This window comes from Arvicanthis niloticus, chromosome 14 (assembly GCF_011762505.2).
Source record: "Arvicanthis niloticus isolate mArvNil1 chromosome 14, mArvNil1.pat.X, whole genome shotgun sequence".
Taxonomy (NCBI): Eukaryota; Metazoa; Chordata; class Mammalia; order Rodentia; family Muridae; genus Arvicanthis; species Arvicanthis niloticus.
In genome coordinates, this window is record NC_047671.1 from 15,956,920 (window position 1) to 15,983,240 (window position 26,321).

The 26,321-nt window shown below is 41.5% G+C and overlaps 1 protein-coding gene and 1 long non-coding RNA gene across 2 annotated transcripts; one reads left to right on the forward strand and one right to left on the reverse strand.

The window, feature by feature from the left end:
• Nucleotides 1-1,717: 1,717 nt before the first annotated feature.
• Nucleotides 1,718-21,557, reverse strand: Mex3c (mex-3 RNA binding family member C). The gene is made up of 2 exons (XM_034518291.2): nt 20,512-21,557; nt 1,718-4,720 (listed from the first exon to the last, which is right to left on the reverse strand). Exons 1-2 carry the CDS (start codon nt 21,233-21,235, stop codon nt 3,495-3,497), a joined length of 1,950 nt encoding a protein of 649 aa, XP_034374182.1. The 5' UTR covers nt 21,236-21,557; the 3' UTR covers nt 1,718-3,494.
• A 113-nt stretch (nt 21,558-21,670) lies between these two features.
• Nucleotides 21,671-25,938, forward strand: LOC143434277 (uncharacterized). The gene is made up of 2 exons (XR_013103629.1): nt 21,671-22,621; nt 25,305-25,938. It is a non-coding gene; the product is annotated as an uncharacterized LOC143434277 (long non-coding RNA).
• The last annotated feature ends 383 nt before the right edge of the window (nt 25,939-26,321 follow it).

Genomic DNA, 26,321 nt, shown 5'->3' on the forward strand with positions numbered 1-26,321 from the left:
TGTTGAGGTCATAAAATTATACTTTATTCTCTAATAAACTTCACAGCTGAGCTAATTTACAAACACCTGTTAGAATTAGCTAAGATTATCAGGTATTCTTTCAACCCTTGAGATTGTTTATATTTTAAATTGCATTTATCTACAATATTCAGAAGCTACCACACTTCAGCTCATTCAGTTCATATCTGCCTCAAGTACACCTCAAACTATCTCCCTTGTCTTGGCAATTTCCTTAGTGGGGAGAAATCAGGTCAAAATCTCACTGACTTTTATCTTGGAAAATGTCACCAAAAAGTTATGATCCTTGGTGCTTTAGGATGGAAATACTTACAATTTGATTCCCAGTTTAAAGCAATTATTCTCTTGACGTCTCAGGATCACATAAGGAAATTCACAATTTCACTTTTGAATACAGGCAAATTTTTAGCTTGTCTAAGAACATTCCTAAGTCAACAGAACTTCCATCAGCCGAAGTTGTTCTTTAAGGATTTATTCAACCTTTAAGATGGTGTGACTGTGGGTAGCTCCAAACCTAACTTCCATGCACACATACAGCACTCAGTTGACATATGTACTATGGATTTGAAGGTGAAAAAGTATGTTAGGACTAGGGAGGTATAGAAATATATTTTATAAATATATAAAATTTTAGAGAATGTTGGGAACTGAACCTAGGTCCTTATACATCCCAGGCCTGTGCTCTACCTCCTAGCTGCAATCTTAGCTCTATTGTTTAAGTAACTTGACAAATATCAAAGGTTTGTAATTTTAAGGGTGTCTAAAGACAGCTGGAAAAGTAATTGTGTAATTCTTGTCTCCTTAGGTTACAAACAGCTTCAGGAGACATTATGGAGACCCAAAGTCATGGGGGCCTAGGGATTTAAAAATATCACTGATATTTTCTTTTGCTCAATGGTCTCCTCTTTTGACCAAAGAATTTTGATATTTTAAATCTCTGACCACTTTCCTCTACCGAAGTGCTCTGGCACTATAGGAATGGTATCCTTTAAAATTGAGGAACACGAGTGAATAGGAAGGTAGAAATCTCAATGGCAGGAAAACTCAATACTTTCTAACTTGATAATTCCACATGGCTAGCTTAAATACAAAGTTCCTAAGAGATATTCAAATGTGGTCTCATTAGATTTCCAAAGTCCTGTATCTTTTCAGTGCCCCATTACCTAGTGACTTAATGACCAGCCAGCAGTAAATGGCTGAAGTGTGCAATAGTCATAGCATCACAGCAGCCATTAAATTGTAGAGATATCGTGACATGGAAAAGACAGAACTTTCTACTCTTAACCCCTTAATGGTTGTAAGGTTTCTGAATGAGAAAAAAAAGAAATTTAAGGGAAGGGAAGGCAGGTTGCATAAAGAAGTGTCCAGCTCTACAGGAAAACCCACCAGAGTAACTTAGCTCCTAGTATGTTCATCATGTCTGTGTTTATTTTCTAAATCCAATTGTTCTAGTCTTTCCCACTTTTGCTACATACTTTGCATAGGGGTTCTGTTGATGACTAGAAATGACACATGTAACACCAGGAGCATGCATGTGTGCACACACATACACCCACTCTCTACTCTTTCTCTCTCACTACAACCAAGAGCATAAGTTAGAAATTAGGAAAATTTGGTAAGAAAATGTCCTTCTTAAGTAGTTCCCTTTGTCTAAGATGAAACGCTAACAGTTATATGAAAAAACACCAAGGAGAATACATTCAAGTTAATGGAAACAAGTCTTTATTAAGTAACTTTTAATATCAGAAAAATAAAACTCTTATAATTCTCTTTACAGCAAATATATAATATCAGTGCTTTGGCCATCTTAAGTTAAAGGCCCTTTATCATAAAATATATGGTTTTAAACTTTACTCAAATTGAATTTATAATCCCTATGACTTCCCTACATATACATAACAAAAGAGTGTAGTAAAATTAGCAAATACTAAACTATATTGATAATTTATCATTCTTAGTTTGTGGTTTTTAGAAACAGTACACGCACCTAATATATGTCGATTCCTTGGCTTATTAGTTGCAGTGTACGATGCAACAAAATAGGAAACACATGCTTGGTGACATTCGTCCATATCTACAAGACGGCAGCTAGAGATGAGGAGTCAATACTGACAATCAACTATCCTACAAGCAATTAGCATTACATCATAATATGCCATCAAGGCAACTTTTATATACTGAAAAAAATCAAAATAAAAACCGTTATTTGTAAACTTTATACGAAATGTAACTCTTCAAGTGGAAATAAAAAATAAAATTTTGTCTATTTACTATTGAATACACATAAGATTTCAATTTTTGTTATACTGAGAAAAAAAGCTCTTTTGTGTTGGGAAAATAACGCTTCAAAAAATAATTAGTAGAAAAACCCACCAGAATAATGTTTTGTCCTTTCAATACCAGTAAATTTGGGGACATACTGAGGATGACGCTGAAACATCCACAGGTGAAATGTACAAGTGTGTCTTAAATAAATCTTTCCTTGTGATTGGAAATAGGTTTGAAATGAAGTAAACTGATTGGAGGTTGTCACAGCTGCTTTCCTGAATCATGCCAAGGGCATTATTATCTCCCTCCCCATCCCCTACATTACTAAAAATAAAAATATATTTATAATGTGCAAGACAAATATGGATTGAACAAAAAATGTTTCACATTTTGAGCTACAGTCTAAATAGTAATTAATAGCTTGATCAGACTAACGAATGGAATGTTCGCATTCTCAATTTTCAGCCAATAGAGGTGCTTCCCAATGCCCATCCTGAAATGAGAAAACCTAGGCGGCCATTTCCACATTCACTGAGAGAGGCAACGGGTAAGAATTCACAATCAAAGACAACTGTATTCCTGATCCACTGAACACACCAGCCTTGAGCACTCTGGGCGAGATGAAGGTCAATGTAGCAGTTTTTGTCCCAAATTATAACCAGTGATCTAGTAAACTGCCATCAGCCCTATTATTACTAATAAGTAATCACAATGCTTTAAAAAGTTACTTGCAATCCTGCAGAATTAGGCAGAAGTTGTTGTAAAATAAAAAACAAACCTGTTTTTGTCAAAACTGGCAGTGTGAAGAAGGCAGCACTGGAAGTGTCAGTCATCTGTGATGCCAGGCACCCTCCATAAACTCTTAATGGGCCAGGCTTTGGGACCCACTGACTACAATCTCAGACAGATACATTTTGCTCATAGGTTACACAGCCAAGTACAACTTCAGCTTTAACAGTTCCTATACAAGCTATGTCTCTGAGTCTACAAGATAGTATTAATAATTCAAACCAAACTAATAGACAAGAGACCACTTAGGTTTAGTGTTACCATAGCAGCCTTTTATAAGTGTACTAACAACTTTAGCCTAATCCCAATAAAGCCTGATAACAGTCATAAGAATTCATTAGGAAGTTTACTGGGGTACCATTATACCCATGCCTTTAAGAGTCCATATAGAGATATAGTATTTATGTATATATATATAGTTAAGAGTGAATTTGGATTGCCTGAGTAACAGCTGTCTGGCAAACTGGACATGATGGCGTTCTCTTTTCACAGATCTTGTTGGCACATTCCATGCAGAAGAGGTTGTGGCCACATGGAACTAGGGCAGCAATAACTTCATTCTCAAAGCAAATCACACAGTCGTGCTTTCTTCTTGATTCTGGAGGTGAGCTAGAGGTGGAACCACCGTTGGAAGAGGAGTAACTATTGGTACCATTAGAAAAAGCAGGGATGTATATTGGAAGGCCAACATGGTTGCCTGTACTAGGTGGGTCGCTCCTAACCCTTCGAGCAAGTGGGTGTTCTATGCTCTCAGGAAATGTAGGAGACAGACGAGGAGTTGATGGCTGACTTCCTCTACGCTGAGTCTTCATGTTACCAGAAGGATCACTCCCAAAGCCAGAGAGTGGGTTAACTGGTTCAAATGGAGTCCAGATAGTTTGAGCAGATGTTGGTAGAGAGTCAAAGGCAGGAGAATCTACTGCAAGATCTTCTGAGCCTACAGATGGTAGTGTATCTCCAAACCAAAAGTTCCCTGTGCTAAATGGGCTTGTTGGACTAAAGTCAGCTAGCCTATTGCTTCCAAAATAGGAATCAGTGGAACCACTTCCGAGAGAACTAGAACTATCATTTCGATAGTTGGACATCATTCTCGCTCGGCTTGGAGGAACTGGATTGGAAGAGAGCCATGCAGAGCTAAGAGTGCCACCTTCAAAGCTCACGTCGGTACCGTTGTAATGGAAATCGTTCTCTTCATTGAGCTCTATGTAGTTCCCTGTGCGCATGGCGATATGCATTTCTATTTCTTCTCGTGCTCGGTCAACATTTTCGGGCATCCCTGTGACTTCAAAGACTGGCTCCTTATCTCTGCTCGGAGTAACTATGTATGTGTGGGTCTGTTGCTGAATTCTCTTAATCGTTGCTCCTTTTGGTCCAACCACCAGCCCTACCACACGATAGGGGACCCTGACTTGGACTGTGGTTTGACCAGGCAGATTAGGACTACATGATAACCCTCCCAGTGCAGGGCCATTTTTGTTTCGAGATGCACGGATCATAGAGAAGTGCTCTGCAGCTGAGAGGATTTCCCTTTTGGCCATGGCAACATCTTCTTTCCGTCCAGTGACAACAAAAATGGGTTCTTCACCACGAACCGGTGTCTTGATATATGTGTTTGTCTTGGCTCTCAGTGCTTTAATTTTACAACCTGTTAAAAGAAAACATTTCAGAATCAGTATTTACTTTAAAAATACTTGTAAAGGCAAACTAAGAAAGGTTCTATAAATGCTCTTTAGTGTGCAGTTGTTAATAGTTTATCATAATCTTAACACGAAATGATGACATTCCCCAATTCCATGTAATGCTGCTAGAGACAGAGGTGTGCTTGTCTGGCATCTGCTCTTTTGGAAGAGTGGGAGAGGTCACAACTCACAAGTCTAGTTCTCTCTCAGTCATACATTGAAAAGATGTACAAAATAGGTAAAATATAAATCAGTAGGGTTGAGTTTTATAATACTAACAAATTTTTACTTTGCTAAGATAAATTAGTGGCAAGAAAAATACTAACACATCAGTGGCAAAATCAGAGATATGGTCATGTGACGTAGAAATCTATGGTCTTTTCATAGTCCAGGAATTTTCTCATACCATACAAATTTCACTTGATTTATTTTATTGCTTTAACATGACTCCTTTGTAAAATTTTACTGACAATAATGTTCACAGCTAGTGGCTATTTTTCTTCAGCATCTAGTTAAATTCCGGGGAGACAACCACAAAAACATAGTAATGTAAAATAATTTTTGCCTACTGTAAAGTTCTTGATCGGTTAAAAAAAAAAAATATTGAAGACTCATGGGAAATGGCTAAGAACACCAGCTCTAAACCCAAACTAGAAGCTTTGGTTCCCAACCTCCAACTGTACCTATGTTAAAATAAACCATGGGAGACACAGTTAATGTTTCCTAATTCCTAACTTTAAATAGGCCTCCAAACTGTCAAACACAAAACTATGGCTTAAATCTCTGGAGTTAGAGTTTTCAAAGAAAGCAACAAGCAGATTCCCAGAATAAATTTATTCTCATGACTACATCATATAATTATTTCCTCAAAAACATAAAGGAGGTGCTATTGAAGATAGCAGCCTTTTTCTTAAGCCCTCTCTCTCTTCCTTTCTTATCCAACAAATCACTGATGGTTAAGGCTTTTTTGATACACAGTCTTGAGCCCACATGCCTGCTATACATATACACAATTTCAAATGTCTCCAGCCTTTTCTCACGGCAGTTATTTCTTGCTATTCTCTTTAGTAAGACGATGCTTTCTCAGTATAGCATGGTTACATGGTCCCTTCTTTACACAGGGTATTTCAGCTGGTTGCCGACTTTCTACGTTTACTCTACAGCCATTCCTCCACTCTTCTGAACTCTGTCACATCCTTCAACCAATGGCATACTCGTGCTCCTGTTTCCATGACTAAACTCTTCCCTCTCTAACCCCAGCTCTGTTTTGCTCAGCTCCTAATGACTGTCTAGTTTTGGTTTAGGTGCCTTGTCCTCAATGATGCTCCTTCTCTCCTATGGCTATATGTCTGTCCTCATGTATTACAGAATTGCCATGTAACATTTATGGAAAGGAAGGTTGCTAATTTTCAGTATTAGAACATTGGGGCTTTGTTATATGTTATTTTGGACCACAAAGCCCCCGTTAATCCTTAGCTTTCAAGACTTCCATCTTCTGGTCCCATATTGCTAATCTCATCCTTAGTAAAAGGACTAAAATTTAATTTTAATTTGTTTCTGTTTTTCTAGGGTGTGTGTGGTGCATACAGTGCTAGGGAATGAAGACAAGGGCCTCCTGCCCTTTAAATTTTAAATATCACAGCATATTTAAAGCAACTTAACCTACCATGAAACTTTTGAATCATAACCACAAACTGATCGAGATTCTACTCCTCTCCTCCTTCCAACAAACTGTAGAAGTTACAAAGAAACAGCCTTTTCTCTGTGGGTCTTAGGTACATTACCATGAAAACCCTGTCAGGTTCTCTGAAAACAAAATGTATTCAAGCATCAAGATGAAGCAATTTTTCCTCAAAAAGCGTTTTCTTATTTTTTCCCCTTTATCTTATACTTTCAGAAATCTTACTGCTGGTTACATAGTTTAAAAGAATAAGTAGAACATAAGAACTATACTGTTAGGTAATGAGAAAACAACCCTCACTGCTAACTGTAAGCCCCAACCAGAATCTTTTTTTCCCCCCTTTTCGAGACAGGTTTCTCTGTGTAGCCCTGGCTGTCCTGGAACTCACTCTGTAGACCAGGATGGCCTCGAATTCAGAAATCCGCCTGCCTCTGCCTCCCAAGCACTGGGATTAAAGGCGTCCGCCACCACTGCCTGGCATCCCAAGCAGAATCTTAAGAGAAGTATTTAGTGCAGTAGGGCTATCAGGAGGAGGGTGTCCTATCAAGAAATCACAAGTAAAATTTATACTACTGTGAAACATGAAAACGTTTCTAAGTGCTATGTATGGTAAGACCATATGTATAATCAACTACACTAAAATAAAATAGGTATTGGTTACTTTTGAGTAAAAGATGAGTTCTATTTGTTTTTACTTTGCAATAAAATGACTACATGATCACAGCAAATCTTTTTTCTCTTTACACACATAAACTTAAGAAAAACAAACCCCAGCCCATTCCTAATAACAGGCAGCCATGGTTCATGCAGCAGAAAAACACGGGCAATTAAGGGCAAAGTATTATTCAGAGTTCGGTTTGTCTCCTTTCTATGTTTACTAGTTCCACCAACAGATTAAGACACCTTTCTAAGTAACTACTATGGAGGGCTGAGAGCATAGCTTAGCCATAGAATGCTTGCCCAGCATACAGAAGGCCGTGGGCTCAATCCCTAGCATCACACCATACTGTATCTATCACACACCACACTACACTCCTCATCCCAACCAAACCAACCAACCAAATCCCCACTGAAACAGTAATTTAAGTAAGTGTCAGTTCTAGCTTACAGGTACATAGAACACTTATTTGACCCCATGGGTGGTATTAAAAAACAGGTATTTAATGCATGATCAGTGGAAAGACAGGATATATAAGTTTTGAATCATTTCTGAGATAGAAAGGCTCAGGCATCTCACCACAAAGGGTAAAGTACTCTGGTTTTTCAGAGCAGGAGAAGGAGGGTTTTTTAAAGATAGTTTAAAAAAAAAAAAGCAAGCCTTTAAAGTCACTGCTCCCCCGCCCCAAACAAACAAAAACAAACAAACAAACAAACAAACACACTTCAGAGGCAAGCACGCCTCTCTTCCAATTTTTTTTTGGCAGTTCAATATAGAGTAAGAAACCTCACTTATCACAACATGGCTTCTTTATGCTGAGTTGTGAAAGACATGATTCCTAGAATCATATTGTTGTGAAGGTGGGGACTACTTGAATAGGTAGTTTTCAAAAGTGACATTAACTTAAGGAGAAGTAAATTTGTTTTATTATTTCTTTGTAGGTTTAAGGAGTATTTAAGATTGAATTTCTTTTTGAAATTCTGATACTTTAACTCCAGGGTGACACCAAACAAAAGCAGCAGGGCACTGATAAATTGTAGTGTATTTAAAAATAATTGCTTCATGGCAAAGTGCATCAAAAGTAGCTAAAAAGTTTATATGCTTACAACTTATCTCATAAACTAATTTTTCTTATACCCTCATATTTTCCCACTATAAATTAAAACACTAAACCCCAAGAGACAAACAGGTAGAAGAAACAGCTTATAGCAGAGCACTGCTTTGAAGATGGAAGTCCTTATTTCTTCAGTAACTAAGCTACTTTTCCTACCTACAGCTGTCAATGTCAACATTTTAAGACCACATGCAAAAGTGTGATGATGAGCACATATTTAGCTGGTGGGCAGTTTGTATCCCAAAATTATCTTCTGCACTTATAATCCCATTAGAAGAGGTGATCCTCAAGTAATATTGATATAAGTGCAAGATGTTCTCCTTATTATATTACTTATTGTTGGGTAAGCATGAGGCTAAGACAGCTGTAGAATGGAATATAATGTATTTGTAAAAGTAGCTGACTTGGAGGGACAGGGACTTTTCATTGTGTACTCAAATCAAATAAATATGATTAGAATTTATGATTATTTTAATACTTTTAAGTAAGACTTTGGTTAGCACTGCTAATTATTTTTAAATTACAGCATCAGGATAAATGATTTTATAATCTCAAGGTCAAAACTCAGTTTTGCAACTCTCAAATATATAAACTACTATTTGTTTTCATATAGTACCATATATACCAAGGAGGGAGAGGACAAGTTGGAGAGTTTTAGCCTGAAACAGCCCTTGCAACAATGATAGAAAGGGAAAAATGGGTTCACATGCCAACTAGGTAACCTGTATGCTGCATTTCAGAGAATTTACTTCAAATTAAGTTGAAATTACAGCTCTGAAGTTTGTTAGTACTGTAGTTCTTAGGCCATAAACTGATCCAGGTTTCTGCCTTGTAACTACCGTCAATTAAACTTTGATACATGTTGGCTTTATCTATAGCTATATGACTGATGGAGCATTCCAGTATTCAGCCCAGCCTAGCCTCAAACTCTCAGCCTCTGCAGTGTTTGGATAGGTGTGTGCCACACGCTTTGTCTAAATACAGAATTCTAAACCAATCCTTTGCCTCAAGATTTCTGGCCTTTGGCTATGTGTAGTGGGTCATGTCTTTAATCTCAACATTTTAGAAGCAGAGACAGGTGGTTTTGTGAGTTTGAGGCCAGCTTGAACTATACAGCAAGTTCCAGGCCAGTTAGGAGAGAACATTCCTGCCTGGAGTTAATCAAACACAAATTTAAGTACTACTGGAAAGAGATTTTAGAGATGTAATTATGCCTTAAATCAGTTTAATTGTTGTTTTTCTGAGACTGAGGCTCTCTATATAGCTCTGACTGTCCTCGAACTCACTATGTAGACCAGGCTGGCCTAGAACCTGTGCTTTCAGAATGCTGCTGTTAAAGGCATATACTACCAAACCTGGCTTAGTTCACTTTTAAATGGAGAGATATCCAGGGAGGTTCTGACCTAATCTTGAGTTCTTTGAAAAGTTTTTTCATCTTGTTTTAGACAAGTTAGATATCATCTGGAAGAAAGCAAACTATGTAGTGAATTGCCTAGGACTGTATTCTGGAATTGAGAGACCTGGAAGATAGAGACCTCCATTTTCCAACTAAATTCTACCAGCAACCTTAGGTAGGAGAGGATATGTACCCCATATGAAGATACTACACCTCTTGCTAAACACCTTGACTTAAGCCCAGTTAGCTCTGAAACAGAGAACCAAGAGGTACCACACCCAGATTTCTGAACTACAGAAACTGATATAATAAATTTGCATTGTTTTAAGCAACTAAAGTAATGGTAATGATTATGCAGCCACAAAGCCCAATAAAGTCCTTAAGTCTTTTAAGGGCTCTATAATCTCTGCTCTGTAAGAACAGATAAAAATATGACTGTACTAGATTCTAATCTAGTATCCTACAAGACATTGTGAAAGGCTTTCAATCAGAACTAAGCAGTAGCTTTAAACATATAATCCTGTATTAATAAGGTCTGTTTTTAGTTCAAGTACAGCTCAGATTCTCTGTGACTTGCTTTAGTTTCCCCTCTCCCTTGCATGTATGTGTGTGTGTACATCACATATCCTGCTTTCATTTTTGACCTTCTTCCCTCAAGACTAGGACTCAATGAACCAAGAGTTAGGCTGGTGGCCAAGCCAAACTTTTTATGAGTATTGGGGTCTATTCGGGCCCTTATGTTTAAGCAGCAGGAGCAACCTCTGTAGCTCTGCTATAGTTTTCCAATGCTACCACTAATTACCATAAATGATGTTTTCAATGACATAAATTTACAGTACCTATCTATCTACAGAACTCTCACAACAAGATTAAAATTAAAAAAAAGTAGTAAGACTTTTGTTTTCTGGAAGCTCTAAGGAGATATGTTTCCTTGCAGATTTAGGTTGGTGGCAGAATTCATGTGTTTATAGTTCTAGAACCGTCTATATTCCTTAGCTTTTAATCCTTCTGTATCCTCAGAACCAGCAGTAAGGCTTCTCATCTCTCTCCCTTAGCCTGAGCTCATACCTAGCTGGGAAGTTTTCTGCTTTTAGGGATACATGTGATCACAAGTGGGCTTACCAGATAATCCTAGATATCCTTCACATAGGTAAGCCCATGCCCTTAAGCACACCTGCAACATGCCTAGTGAAGCCAACACTTCAGTTGTTTCTTTTGTGGTGATGGTGGGTTAGGGTTAAAAATATTTTGGATGAATGGGGCTATTCTGCTAATTATATCACCCTTTCCTTTCTTCAAAGCCCCCACCTTTTGAAAGATGTATCCATTCATTAGAATTTTAAACCCAATTTAGGAATAGTAATCAAATGACTTTTTGGCTAGGAAGAGGTTTGGAGATTTATAAAAAACATTGAAAAAGGATAGTGTTATTGATCAAGTAGAAAAAAACATACTATAAGTATCTGTAAGAACTCTTACTAATGCGGCTCTATATAAAGGTGAGTGTTTTGTGGGGATCTGTCCCTTCTGGATCTGTCTGAAGGGCGGTGTCAGTCAAGGTGTTTCTAGCTAAGTCACTTCTTGGGCTTCAAGAGCACTTTACTAATCCTGAACTTTAAGTTCAGCTTAATGACTGAGTTTATCCATTCAAATGTCATCCCCTCTCCCCCACCCCCCAAAGTACAAACAGGGCTTACTTCCAGTAGAATAAGAAACATGATCATTTCTGATTTCAAGGAGTCCGTGTCCAAGAGATGCAATTAACAGTTACTTTAAGGAACAACAGTTACTTAAGGAACAGGCTTACAAAGCAGTGGAAGCACAGGAAAGAAGATGAGTTTTATGGCTTTAAAATACATGAAAGAAGGCTTCGTGGGCCAAGAGATGGATGGTGAAGAGCCTGCTGTACATGATCTCAGTTAGGATCCCTGAGGCTACCTAGCAAGCTAATCTAGATGAATCAGTGAGCTCAGGTTCACTGAGAGATCTTAAAAGATAAGGTACTGAGTGGCTGAAGGCAAAAACCTAACATGGACCTCAACATACAAGCACAGGCCAACTTCAAAGGTATTTTGAAGAGGCTTGAAAGAAGTTTTGTCAAGTAGAGAGGAAGTGCAAAAGCAGGAAACTGGTACCCTGGGGATATTAAAGCTAGTTCAGCATTTTGATCTTCAGGTGACAAGAATGGGGAGGGAGACGTCTCCAATGTCAGATAAGGGATTTAATCTTGCAAGTACAAAAGATTTGGGGGAAGATGATTAGTTAAGGATTCCTTATCGGAAATGAAATTCCAACACAATTATCAGCAGAAAAAGAAGAAAATGATAGTATTTCAAGACAAAGTCTGTCAGAACCACTTGCATTTTTCTATCTAGGGCATTTGGTGTTCCTAATCCTTCTTTCGAACAAATTTGTTTTTCAGAAATTACACTCACTGTACTTTCCAATTATTTAATAAATTTGTGTAGTATGCATATGTATAGAGTGAGTTAAGAAAACTTACACCCTTAAAGAGAAATCTCAAAACCATGCCTATTTTAACTTCTGGTAGTTAGTTCTCTGCAAATACTGGGAAATTATGCAAACATTCTTTAAGTAAAAACGGGAAGAGAAGGTTTAAACTTGAATAGTACACATTATCTTAAAAAGAAAAAATAGAATTCACTAGTCTTGAAGAAAATTCATTTCCCTCCTAGCATTAAGTGGCCAAAACTATTTCCAATCTCTCTCATAAGCATGTGCGCAGTGCCTGTTCCGTTCTTTGTTCAGATCTTCTCTTAAACAACCTGGGATACCTTCCTAGCATACATACCACTCTCTCCTGCCAATTAACACAATGAAACTTTGAAAAACAGAAATTTTGTGTATGGCTTTAACTTTATCAAACAGGGATGGGAAGACAGCTAGTGGCAAAATGCTTGTAATGCAAACAAGAGGAACTGAGTTCAATCCTCCAAACCTACATAAAAACCCAGATGTGTTGGTGTACGCTTGTAATCTCAGAGCATAAAGATCCCTAGGGTGCTGTCCAGCCAGTCTAGTCTGAGCAGCTCCAGGCCAATGAGAGACTGCATCAAAAAACAAGTTGGGGGGCCAGAGAGATGGTTCAGTGGTTAAGAGCACCGACTGTTCTTCCAGAGGTCCTGAGTTCAATTCCCAGCAACCATATGATGGCTCACAGCACTCTGTAATGGGATCTGATAGCCTCTTCTGGTGTGTCTGAAGATAGCAACAATGTACTCACACACAGTAAATAAATAAATCTTAAAAAAACAAAACAAAAACCAAGTTGGTGGACTGGAGAGCTAGCACAATGGTTAAGAGAGTACTTGCAGCTGCCCAAGAGGAGCCTAGTTTGGTTTCTAGCACTTATATTAGTCACTTTAAAACCAACTGTAATTCCAATTCCAGAGGATTTTATGCTCTTCTAGCCTTAGTGTGTGAAAGCAAACACACACACATTCATTCTCTCCCCCACCCATCTCTCATTTTCAACACGAAACGACACCCATGGCTGACCTTTGGCTTTCACAAGGAAGTACACCAGTATGAAACACAACCCATGTACATAAACAATAGATTAACTCAGTGTCACAGCTACCACATGGGAATAATTTACGATCTAGTTCAAATAAATACAACTGGAACAGGGGTTGGAGAGATGGCTCAGTGGTTAAGAGCTGCTGCTCTTCCAGAAAACCAGCACTCACACGGCAGCTCACAACTGTCTGTAACTCCTGTTCCAGGGGATCTGATACCGTTATACAGACATACATGCAGTCAAAACACCAGTGTACATAAAAAATAAAAAACCACTAGAACAGCAATCAGATACTGACCACACTTCACATGTGTTTATCTAATTTTTCCTCAAGGAAGATTTAGTGAATATTGAAAATGGAAGACTACGTGGACAAACTATCATCAATCAGTTAGTGAACATAAAAAACACGTCATGAAGCCTCTATTTACCTCTTTGTCACATGAGAGAAACTAGTATTAAAAAGTTTCCCTCATTTAGTTGTTACAAAAAAATTGTATTAAAAAGCTTACTGGAATGGGTTACACAGCAGTGGTAAAGCATGTGCTTGTCATGTTGAAGGCCCTCGGCTCATCCTCGTACCCCTTCCCTCTTGAAGCTAATCCTAACACACGCCATCAGCTTTTAGCAGCAGTCCTCATCCCTCCACTACTTCTTACCAACATTTCATGAGTAAAGTCATCTAGGACCAGGGAGACTGGAAGTAGCTTTGACCCAGTAAGGATTTGTAAAGCACTCCAGTTTTCTAAAACCTCTCTCCTACACACATTTTCACTTACTCTCCATAGCAGGTCCTTTGGGAAAGGCAGGAAAGGACTTAATTGATCTTAGACCCAGACTATCATAGCTTCACACTCCTGCTGCTCTTTATTCTTTTCCTCTAAAAACACTATTTCACATGCTTCATAATATAGTAAGTACAGTTAACAAGAGGAGCCGTATTATTTGATCTAAAAAGGTCCTTTTTCTCTTACAATAGACTATTTAAAAGTTCCTTTCACATTATAAGAACTCGGTTTCAGCATTATATCTTTAAAGTCTGATGAACATCAGCTAAGTCTAAAACGAGAGTATCTTTATGCTCACTGTGTGTTTGTGTGTGTACTGTAAGAAATCCCCACATCCACAAAAGAAGCCACATATGGCAGTCCTGTGTCTATACTCTGTTGTGACATGGAGACAGGTGGATCTCGGCTTCCTTGTAAGTCAGCCAGCCTAACCAAAATGGGGAGCTGCAGGTTCAGTAGGAGACCCTGTCTCACAAAAATAAAAGGAAGAGTTGAGAGGGAAGACATCTAAGATCCTTCTCTGGCTTTTACACCTGCATACATGTGCACACAAGCATTAAACTCCTAACTTGTAAAGAGAAACATTTAGATTGTAAAAGATGATTAAAGTATTATAAACTCAAAGTTGGGACAAATGTGGAGTCAATCTAACTGGTAATCTGAAATCCAGTTTACTTCTACATGACTTTAGGGGTTCTTTCTGGATAAAGTTTAGACTATGAGCCCATCAAATAGTCTAGTTTTATACATTTAAAAGTTAGAATTGTCTAAAGTTAAAAAGAATGATGACAAACCCTCCCCAAATAACTGCTCAAAGCTATAGACAAGTAATTTTTTGATGTATTTTTATTATTTGTGTGAGTGTTTACACACATTTGTGTGTACAGGTGCTCAAGTAGGCCAGAAGAGGGCATAGGATATCCTGTAGCTGGAATACAGGCATTTGTGAGCTGCCCAATGTAGGATATAAATCCTGGTCCTTGTGGACCATCTTCCCGCTCCTCAACTATTGATTCTAAACTTCCCTCTTAAGTATGTTAGAGAAGAGGTTCAAATAGTAAGATAGAATTTCACCCTCACAGCACAAAGTAGGTTTAGGGCTGGTCAGAACAGAATCTGGAACAGGTTTTCTCCAAATAGAAAAAAATGGAGGTGTAAAGGATTTATCCCAAGTCATAGGCAACAATGATGAAGTTAACATTAAGTTAGAGAAGGTGAAGTGTGGTATAAGGAGGAAACACTAACACTGTTCATGACAAAATCCTTCATGTCTAACTTCAACTGCATCTGCAAGTTTCAGTAACAAATTTTCTTTATTATTTTAAAGCCAAGTCTTATTATTTCAGCTACTATGTGTGGTCAAATAAGGCTTTCCTTACATTCAGTGATTTGTAGTCTTCTGCTTACTAGAAAGGCAATAACCACACATTCTAAATACTTAATTTAAAAAACTTGCATTAAAGAGTCTATAGTTACTGAAGGGTTAACAAAAAGTCTCAAAATAGGTCACAGACAACCATTTAAATAACATTATGTTATGCATATATTTAACTTAGTTGGGCCTGATAATTCTAGTATTAGAAACTTACTGTCTGGGTATGATTATATGCCTATAAACCTAGCACTCAAAAGGCTGGGACAGAGATCTGAATTTTTGACTGGAAGCAAGCCTGGATTAAAAACAAGTAGCTTAAAGGCTTAATTACCACACCGAATTTTGCAAATCTCTATATAGTAACTAGTGGTATCTTAAGTTAAAAGCTGAGGCTGTATAGCGAGAAGCTATCACAAAGAAAAACACATTTAAAGTTTCCAAAACCAACCAACCAACCAACCAATCAACCAACCAAAAATGGCAGTTTTAACCATGATCTACGTACCTATTTGTTTCCTAAAACAGGACCCTACTATAATAGATCTTTCTCATCTCATGCATGGTAGGTAAATGCTCTACCACTGGCCTATTTCCCTAGAAACTGCAAACATATTTAGTTTTTTTTTTCCCCAAAATTTTCATTTTGAGTTTAAATTACTAATAGTGAAAATAACAGTTTAAACTGGCCTAAACCTAGATCTATTAAGTATATAAACTATCTTTTAGAACCTCAGGTTCCAAGATCTGCAAAATGTCCAACAGTTACATGGCACTGGTAAAAATATCCAGTAGTACTTTAGCAACAGAGTCAAAAACAACCCCTTGGGGGGGGGGGGGAGGAAGACACTATGATTTTAGTGTTATTCTGAAATTTTGAAATTTCTCTCTTTAGTGAAATAAATATGTACTTCTCGATGGGAAATCAATGCACAGCAAGACCAGCAAATATTCTGTTTCTCCTAATCAAATGCTACTGACAACTTGGAACAGTGGGAAGGTCCCCGCACCCCCCAATGCACACTTCACTGGAGATGAGTAGTTACCAAGACAGCACAATCAATGAGGAAGTTTCTAACTGGGCTAGAGCCCAGTGACATCTAGGGTATAAGAGTATCAGCACACAGATAGAAACAAAAAACCATTTTCATTTTTTCTTATTTGTTAAAATGTTTGTATGATATACATTTTTCTTAGTATAGATTGTTTATACAGTGATGTGTGTAAACTTTTGGGGGGTACAACTTTAGGGGGGACAGAGTATACAATTAAAAAAAAACTTTTCTAGACCTGTAAGGTTAAAAAATGTATACTATCAATTAAAGTCATACCAACAGTAGCTGAAAATGAACATTTATCTGAAACTAAATTTATAGCATTCAGTATTAATTGATAGTATAGTAAAGAATAGATTCAGAGTTCTATTGTAATTCTCTTTTTAGACTTACTGGACAGTAACACCTGTGCAAATTATAATAAAACCTGTTGTCTTCAGTCAAACCTGTCAACTACTATTAATGTCTTACAGGTACTACAATTAAAAAATGGAGATATTTCATATTTATAAAGTGAGATCTTACAATATTTTTAGTGTGCACATCTGTGCATGCCCACGTGGAGGCTGGAGGTTGATGCTGTATGTTTTCCTTCTTGCTGAACCTGGAGCCAATGGCTAGACTAGCTGGTTAGCAAGTCTCCAGGATCCTCCTATGTAGGTCTCACAGAGCTAGGATTATAGCTATATGGCACCAGATCTAGCTTTTTACAAGGATGCTAGGGATTTCAGTTCAGAACTTCATGCTTGTAAGCAGGCTTTTTACCTACTGGGCCATCTTCTCAGCCTTAGACTTACTCTGATGTCTATATTTTAAAATTTCTTTTATTGTTAATATATCTCTAATTCCTAATGTATCTTATTATTAAATATAATTAGTAAAATTTATTACAACTGTTAGTTTCACAATAAATAAAACACTTAAAAAACACAACAACAGTAATAAGACCAATTTAACGTGTACAGAAGGCCATTTGCTTCTGGGAATAAAATAGCAGGTCAAATGCTCTAGCAGTCTTCACACTATTAAAACTGGTCAATGGAGAGGATGAAGAGATGGCTCAGGTTAAGAGGACTTGAGTTCAATTCCCAGCATCTACATCAGGCGGCTTGTGCTTTCAATTCCAACTTCAGGGGTATCTGACTCTAGTCTCTGCAGGCACCTGCACTCATATACACATACAGATACAGAATTAAAACAGAAACAAGGTCTTGGGGGTGGAAAGATAGTTTAAACATTTAGTAAAACTCACTTGTGACTCTTGCAGAGAATCTGGGTTTGTTTTCCAGCACCATATGGTGGCATATAATCATTTTTAACTCCAGTGCCAAGGGACCCTACCACCCCTCTTCTGACCTCTTCGGGCAGCAGGCACACATACATACATGAAGGCAAACACTCATACACATAAAACTTTTTAAAAGTGGGGAGGGGTTGTCTGGGGTTAGATGTAGAGGTACATGTTTGTGAGCCCAGCAGCCGGGCTATATGATGAAAACCTGTCTTACTGACAAAACCTGTCTTACTGACAAAACCAAAATAAGAGCAAGGTTTCTCTCTCTCTCTCTCTCTCTCTCTCTCTCTCTCTCTCTCTCTCTGTCTGTCTGTCTCTGTCTCTCTCCCTCTCTCTTTTTTTTGAAAGACAAAGGGAACCAGAGGCTATCTCCAAGTGCTGCCAGCACTTTGCTAAATAACATGTCTGACTCAGATTTCCATTTATCCTATACTCTTTACTTCAGAGCTGAAGTCATGAAAGTCTCCGTCTGTGACATAATTATTTCCAAAACTAATTAAGAGATGTCAAAGAGAAAATTATGACTTCAGGTAATGAATGAGATGGCAGGAATGGTTAATTCTTAAGGATGAACATTTAGCTCCTCCAAAACGAACAAAAAGCTCAAAATGATCTACCTCACCTCGAACCCCCAACTCACTTTTAAAAAAAAACTCACTTAGGACAGGTACTCCCAACAAGCAGTTTCTGCACAGTAAAAGGATATGACTACCAGAAGCCATTTAGTTCTCCATAGGAGTAAGCAAATACAGGTTTTATTACCATGCTGCTGGGGTGTGGGATGGCAGAGGAGTCAATGATCCACTAGTTGAATGGCTCAAAACAGGAAAAGGGCAAGACTTTCTGCTCTTAGATAAGATAGAGGAAGATGACATACTTTTAACAGTACCGACAACTCTAGGAAATAGTTAAGTACATGACAGTCAGCAATCTGTCTCCATGTTCTAAGACATACATACTTTACTAACCAATAAGCACAGCCCAAGAAGAAAAACTAAGACAATTATCATGTAATAGCACAAAACAGAAACTTGCCATTTCCATTTACATAAATACTACCAATTTACAATCAAGGTGCTTAGGAACGTAAAGGACAAAAGTTCATGGTAAACTCAATCTACCAAGACATAGTACCTTGTCACGGGGTAAAACTAGCAAGCAAATGTTCTTTTTCCTTTTCTTTGGCAAGCCAAGCACATGATATGAACACTGAATTCAGTTGTGTTTTTCCCAGTATGCCATTCAAATCTCTACATTCCACAGCCCCAACAATCACTGCCCAGGCCATTCCCCCCCCCCACCCCCCCCAGCCTACCAGTTTCTAATCAGTAATGAAATTGGGGTAATTTTCCAATCACCACCTAGCATGTCTCCTCCACACTTTCCTCATGTTGTTCAATACTTGCATATTTGTTTGCTAAGTTGCATTCTTTATGGGTCATGTTCTTGTGTGTAGGACTGTTTGCCTTCATGTAGTTAATTACTCGTGTGTCATTCTATTAAATGGTTAGTTTTTAATAAAGAGCAGAAATTCTGTATAAATCAAGCTCAAATTTTCAGCTTACTTACTTTTCATAAACTCATTATTCAACAAGATCAAGTGCTCTTTCAATATATTAAATGAAAAGCTACCTCATTATGGATCTATAAATAAAATGCATTTTTATTTCACGAACATAAAAGAGTTTCCTCATGAGCTATTATCCTGACCAGCTCCTACTGGCAAGCAAGACATGTGAAACTGATTAGTCAAACAGTCTGAAACAAGTTATTTTTTTTTCTGTTCAGGTATCATATAGGCTTTTCTTATCAAAATCCTAGCAAAGAAAGCCACTCTTACATGTGAAGTCACCAATCTCCTATTTATGTGTACTTTAGACCACTTGGGAAAATGAGATCATTCCAGTGCCATCGTCTCTATTTGACCTCAACAAGAGGCATGTATCAACCACGTTGTATTACAGGAGCTGCCGATAGTAAAAAGGGGCAAAAATTACACCTCAGTATACAGAACCTTCTCTAAAAATGTCGAATACCGAGGTACTCTGTGCATCCCCTTCCCCCACCTTCACAAACCTACTCCTGGAATCTGAGACATAGGTCCTTTGTCTGAACAATGTGGGAGGAGTCTGTCTGCAGAACGGGTGTGCTACCAAGTGAAGAAAATTTATCGAAAACTGCACGAATGCATAAAGTTCCTTAATTACCTAAATGCCCAGTTTTCCCTTCACGGTACTAGCTCAAGTGTTCTAAAAGACTGACACTATCGCTTTTTGAGAAGAGAAATGTGAACACTGAGTACTAAGATCACCAGAGTTGGGGTACTCTACTAAAGCCAAGTTTCTGAATAGCGGAGGGAGGAGGTGATACGGCCACTTGAACATCTCTTCCCTCTCGAACAAGCTTTGCACATGCCTCCATGTCGGTCCAGTTCTCATCAGCACAAGCAGTTCTAAGGCAGGCTGATTGCTTTTACAGGCCACTCGGCTACACAAACTCCCAATCTCGAAGCTTTCGGAAACACTACCGTAACCCACAACTTCTGACCTGACCTTACCACCTTACTGAGGTTTCTGGGGCCGCGCCAGTCTGGTGTTCCACGAATACACGGATTACAGTGAACTCTACCAGACTGGGTGGCCCAAGAAACTTAACACTTCTTGCCGGGCTGAAGAAGGGGAACGGCGTGGGTTTTCGCAAGGTGACCCCATCCCCTTCTCGGCGACCCTCGGTTCTTCCCAGACCCCTTCTCGGTGGACTTGGGGGACTCTCCCGGTTCACTCTTCCGCTGCACGCTCGTCTTTTTCGTCTCCCACCCACGCCCAGGGCCGTGCCCAGACAGACCTCGGCGCACTCACCCTGGCGTCCGACAATCTCAGCGACATGCTCGGAACTGGGCACCGGGACGCACTCGGTGGTGTTGACGCTCTTCCTTCTCAGCAGGGCCGCTTGCTCTCCGTTCAGGGCGGCAGCGGCGGCTCCGCCGCCGCCGGGGCCGTAGGCGTGGGACAGCATCGCCGCCATCATGCCCTGGGCATCGTCCCCTCCGTACAGCACCCCCGCCGCCGCGGCCGCCGCCTCCCGGGCATCGAAGCCCGCGGCCGGCAGCAGCACGGACCCCAGGGGCCCGCCCGGGATCGGCTGGGTCTGGGAGGCGGTAGCCGCGGGCGGCGACAGCAGCAGCAGCGACGGCCGGTCCTCCTCCTCAGCCTCCTCCAGCTCCTCCTCCTCCAGCAGTTCTCCGTCCAGCTCCGCTTCCTCCCCCTCCTCGTCGTCCACCTCCAGCTCCAGCTCCGCCGTCTCGGAGGTCGCGAGGCGGCCGGGCGGAGCGGGCTCCTCCGGAGCCAGTCCGGCCGCCCGCCGGGCCTGGCACTGCGCCGCCGCCGCCGCGGCCCTGAGCGCCGGAGCGCAGGGCTCCGCCGGGCTGGGGTCGTCGAGGCCTAGCGCGGCCAGGCGTTCCCTCAGCAGCAGCCCGTCCCCCTCGAGCTCCGGGCCTCCCGCGGGCGGTGGCAGCGGAGGCGGCTGCGGCAGGGGGGCCGGGGCCGCCGCCAGGGCCAGGGCCGCGGAGCTGCCGCTTGGCATCGCGGCGGCGCGCTGTCAATGGCGGCGGCGGCGGCAGGCGCGTCAGGCGCGGCGGGCGGCGGGCCCCATGGCGGACAGGGCCCGGGCCCTGCTCAGCGCGCAAACACCTTTCCTCGGGGGAGGCGGCGGCGGCGGCGCCCGCGCCCCGGGCTGAGGAGCGCCAGGGCCGCCGGAGCGCGCGAGGGCGGGGTGGAGGGGTCGGGGACGGAGCCGAGGTAGGTAACTAGGTGGGTGGGTGGGGACCGCAGCGGCTCCCCTCTCAGGGTTTCTTTTGTTTCATGGCCTTAACCAGCCCCCGGCGCGCGCGGCGGCGGCGGCGACGCCCCACGCCGCTCTCCGAATGAAGCCGGCGCGCTCTGATTGGCTGCTTTTAATCTCCGGGAGCCCGCCCTCTCGTCCCGCAGCCTTCTCGCTCCTTTCCCTCAGCCCCACCCCCGCCCTCTTCTCAGGCCCCGCCCCGCCGCACGCCAGACCGTTCTGATTGGATGACGAGAACGAGCTAGTCTTCGAAGCCGGCTCTTTCCGTCCCCCCCTTCGCCCCGCCCACCCCTCTCCCCGAGTGCTCTCGAAGGGAGCAACTGGATTGTTCCATTTGCACGCCACTCTTTGTGACGTGCCCAGGTGCCTGGGGAACGGGGCGGGAAGGAGGCGCGCGAGCGGAGGAGCAGAGAGGGCGGGGCGATGGGAGGGGTTTGCGCAGGCGCGTGCGGCTCAGGCTCAGACTCGGGGGGCTTTTCCCCGCAGCTTCCCTGTCTGTGGTCGACCTGGGGCGGTGGTAGGGAAGACGCCGAGTGAGAAGCCGGGCTCGCGGGCTGCTGGGCGGTGTGCGGAAGCGACTGCCTTTCGGGCTTGCGAGCCGTCCGAGGCGGGGCCGGAGTGCACGCCTAGCCACTCGCGGGGGTGGTTTCCCGAGCCGCGTGGCTCCTGGGCCTTCTCTTGCCTCTTACCCGGTACTGCTCCTCCCCAGGTTGGCCGCCCACGCTCGGCCGGCCAAACTTCCCTCGCGGCGCTGCTTCCTTAGTCTGGGGCGGGGGAGAGCTGAAGTTTCAGTCCTCGGGGCTTTTGAAAGGAAGTGAGTTGGGATTGTCCTGCTCTTCCCTGAGCCTTCCGGACCCAAGCCCTACCCCTCCCTTTAGTACCAGCTAGGCCTTTTCGGGTTAGCCAATTGAAGCAACAATGGAATTTCGAAGTTTCGAGCGGCCCCATTATTAATATGTAACACCTACTTCGGCGCGTCCCCAATACTTACATGTCATTTTGACAAGTAAGCCACGTACAACTACGGTGTTTTTTTTTTTTTTCTTCTTCATGCTAAGCCTTCGAGAGCATTTTCTGCCAATAGCGTATGCCGACTCTTTTTGCTTCTTCACACCAGCCACGTCTCAAGTACGTTTTGCCACGAAAAACTCCAGCTCTCCTGAGGTTTGAAATGTATCTTCGTCTCCCCACGGTATTGGATACATGTGCTAGATCGTGTTGCATACAGTTCGTCATGGTACAACTGTAGTACTCTTGGCTCCTATCACCACAACAGCACTCTAAAGAAAGCGGAATTCATGGCTTCCATTCACTGTTTGGTGACCCAAGAGCTATTAGCAGAAACCTCATTCCATCTCCAATCAAAAGCGCTGGAGAATTTTAGCTAATACTAAACCTTCCCTGTTACCCTAAGGTTTCAAGCTCTAGCTGTCATAAGTGCTCGTTTGTAGATGTAGCTGTGGAACATGGATTTCCCAACCCTGCCTGTATATAAAGGTGTTACAGAAACAGAGCTGGCCTGGTGGCTCGTTCTGTGAGAATGGGCTCTGGCCTACCTCAGGTTCTAGCTAGCCTGAGCTACAAGTTTTTTAAAGATAAATAATGACCACCCCCACTCACAAAGACAGGAAGAGGCATATTCTGAATATTTCGACCTAGTATACCGGTGCTAGGGGCCTAGTTGTAAAAGTCAAATAGGTTATCAAGTTGCATTACATTTGAAAACCGTTCCCGGGTTTGACTGAGTTTACAGAAGTCTTAATTTATGAAATGCGTGTTTAGTTTCAAACGCGATAGGGTGGGGCCGAGGTACCTGTTTAACAAAGCAAAGTGGACCCTGTCCTCTGGGTTCTCCCAGCATCCCTCAGCCCCTACCAGTTACAGGATTTGGCTAGCATACCCCACCCTCTATTCCGAACTCTCCAACCCAGAGGCTAGGCTGCCCTTCCTCAAAGGCTCTTTCCAACTTAATCTAGACAATTTTGTCACGAGCTGCTTTGAATCTTTGGCCTCCTGCTGTTGTACTTGGTTCCCTCTCCCTTCTCCTTCCCCATCCCAGACTTGACTTAGTCTGCTCAAGTACACTTTGGACTCTTCCAGATGTTCCTGCCTCTGCCTACCCTCTCCCCTTAAATTTTCTCCTCCACTATACCTACCTACTTTCCTTCCTTTCCTCCCTCCCTCCCTCCCTCCCTCCCTCCCTCCCTCCCTCCCTCCCTCCCTCCCTTCCTTTCTTCCTTCCTTCCTTCTCTGATCTCTCTCTCCTCTCTCTCTCTCTCTCTCTCTCTCTCTCTCTTTTTCTCTCTCTTCCTATGAGATCCTACCTATTTTTCCAGTTAGGTGGCTCCTCACTGGTTTACCACAACTGAGATTTGCCTCCAGGGCATAGTTAATGGTGTCTTAAGGGGACTGAATCTTTTAAAACATACCAGTGAATAACCAATGACTAGACATTCACTTACAGAATATGCACTGGTTGTTGCCTGATGTTTCAGTTTATTTGGATAGGATTTTTACAAAAGCATATCCACTAAGGGAGAAAGTCAAATAAAACATGCAGCGGATATATTGGTTATTAGAAAGGAATATAATGCAAATAGAAACTTTTGACAGCCTCTCTTTTTGTGAAGTGTCTTAAATTCTCTTTCTCAGGCCCCGAAGCAACAATTGTAGCAGAAGTGCTGGTCCACCACTGAGAGCGGGAAGACAGATCACATACACTAGGTCCACAAAGATAAGATTCGTTTCAGATTTTCACAAAGATGCTAAGTGGTTTAATTTAGGTGTTCACCATAGAAAAGTTGCTTTCTGTTTCACTTTCACATAATAAATGAGGTTCCATGTGTCCCCATACACAAATATATATTCATGCATTAATTTATATGTGATCAATATTGTGATTTATGAACAAGACAGGAAATATTGAAACTTACCAACCTTCCCATTTGGGCCTAAATTTATTGTCTTATATTAAATCTTGCTTGTGAAGCAACTTCTAGATTTTCTTTGCTATAAATATGTGACTGGGCTGCTCATTATATCTATCAAAGAAGCCCGTCCCTTCTGCCCTTTCCTAGCCCTGCAGCACATTAACTTGGCAGCTGAATAGGATTTCCCTTTTATTCCTTAGCTGCTGATTATGATGCAGTTTGACACAATAGGCTGTTGTTTTAAGGTTCTTTGAAACTCTACTGTGCAGCCAATAGCAAGCTGATTGTTAAACTTAGCCTTTTAGATCTATTAAAGTTTTAATGTGAAGACTGAATCAGCTACAAACCAAGCAAACCTGAAGACGTCTGTTTTTGTAGAAAAGCAGCTGAGAAATTGGAAGACTGCTAGGAGTGTGTTGCTGAAACTGAGATGTGCTCTCCCAGCAGCCTAGACCCTAGACTAGGCACATTGTTTTTTTAAGGCAGGATGCTTTCTGTAGGGATCAGTGGTACCTGCCTGAAGAACTCCAAATGAAGGAGCTTAATCTGTGGAGTGTGTGCATCTTCGGGTAGTATCAAAATTAAGAGTATAATGGCTGCTTGGTGCCCAGAGAGTTACATTTCCTGGAGATGGCTTATCCTACCTTGGATTTCAGGCTCTGCAGTCTGCTCAAAATTGCCCAGAAGCATGTTCAACTCTCTGGTTTAGTACATAAACTCTCCTTTGGTATCACACCCCATTTTTGCCACACTGTCTCATTCCTACTCCAAATAAACTGTCTGTTCTTCACTGTACATCACAATATAGCCATGGCCCTTGATGCTTTACAGGGACTATTTTTACCAGACTCATAAGTTTTTTGTTTTGTTTTGTTTTTCAGGTCTCATAAAGCCCCAGGATGGCCTTGATCTTGTCATGTAGCCAAGGATAACTTTGAACCCTGATCTTCCTGTTCCTAGTTTGTGAGTGCTGAGATTACAGTCACATGCCACACCCAGTTTAAGCAGAAACTGATGCTGGGCATAGAATTTTTAAATCTCTTGGGATTTCCTGAGAAATAGGAACATTTTTTTTTTTCTAATGAGGTGACTCTTGAGTATCCTCTAGGTAGTCACCTGAGAGACCAAACATTGATTAGAACTTTGGAACTTCTAGCTGTATGCTTAACCTCCTTCCCTCCAGGGAAGAAAGTGGGGCTAGAGATTGGTATATGCATGGAGGAGGGAGTCCAGTCAGAGTGAATCCTTAACAGGTCTGTGCCTCCTCAGAGAAGTGCCAGACTAGAATTCAGTTATAAGGCAGCCAATAGCACCTAGAGAGATCCTTGGAGTGGGGACAAAGGCCCACACTCTTGCAGACAGACTGCTGACAGTAAACACAATTCAGAGTCACCATTGCTCCAGTCCACATCTGTCTCACTTAAATGATAGGCTTTAAACCAATATTCTTCTCTCCAGTCTGGTACTTTGTATTCATTTTCTGGGCCGCAGAAATACATGCAATTGAGAATTTTATACTTGAGTATGTTGTGTTTTCATCAAATCGCCTGCCCATTCATTCTCTTCCCTTCAATTCCTTTCCTATGCCCAACATTATATTTCTTTCCCAACTTATGTGCTTTTAAAAAACAAACAAGCAAACCAATAAACTGCTTAATGTGCATGTGCATGTATGCATGAAAAAGGACTCTGTACTGGAGTTGGGTACCCTTCCAAGGGTTGTATCCCTAAAGAAAACTCACTTTCCCAGCAGCCACCAGTTGCCAGTAGTTCCTGAGCTAGGGTTGGGATTCATGAGGCCCTCCCCCAATCCATGTTGGGATTTTGGCTGGCTTGATTCTGTGCAGGTCTTATGCATACAATCATGGATGCTACAAGGTAATGTGTGCAGCACCACG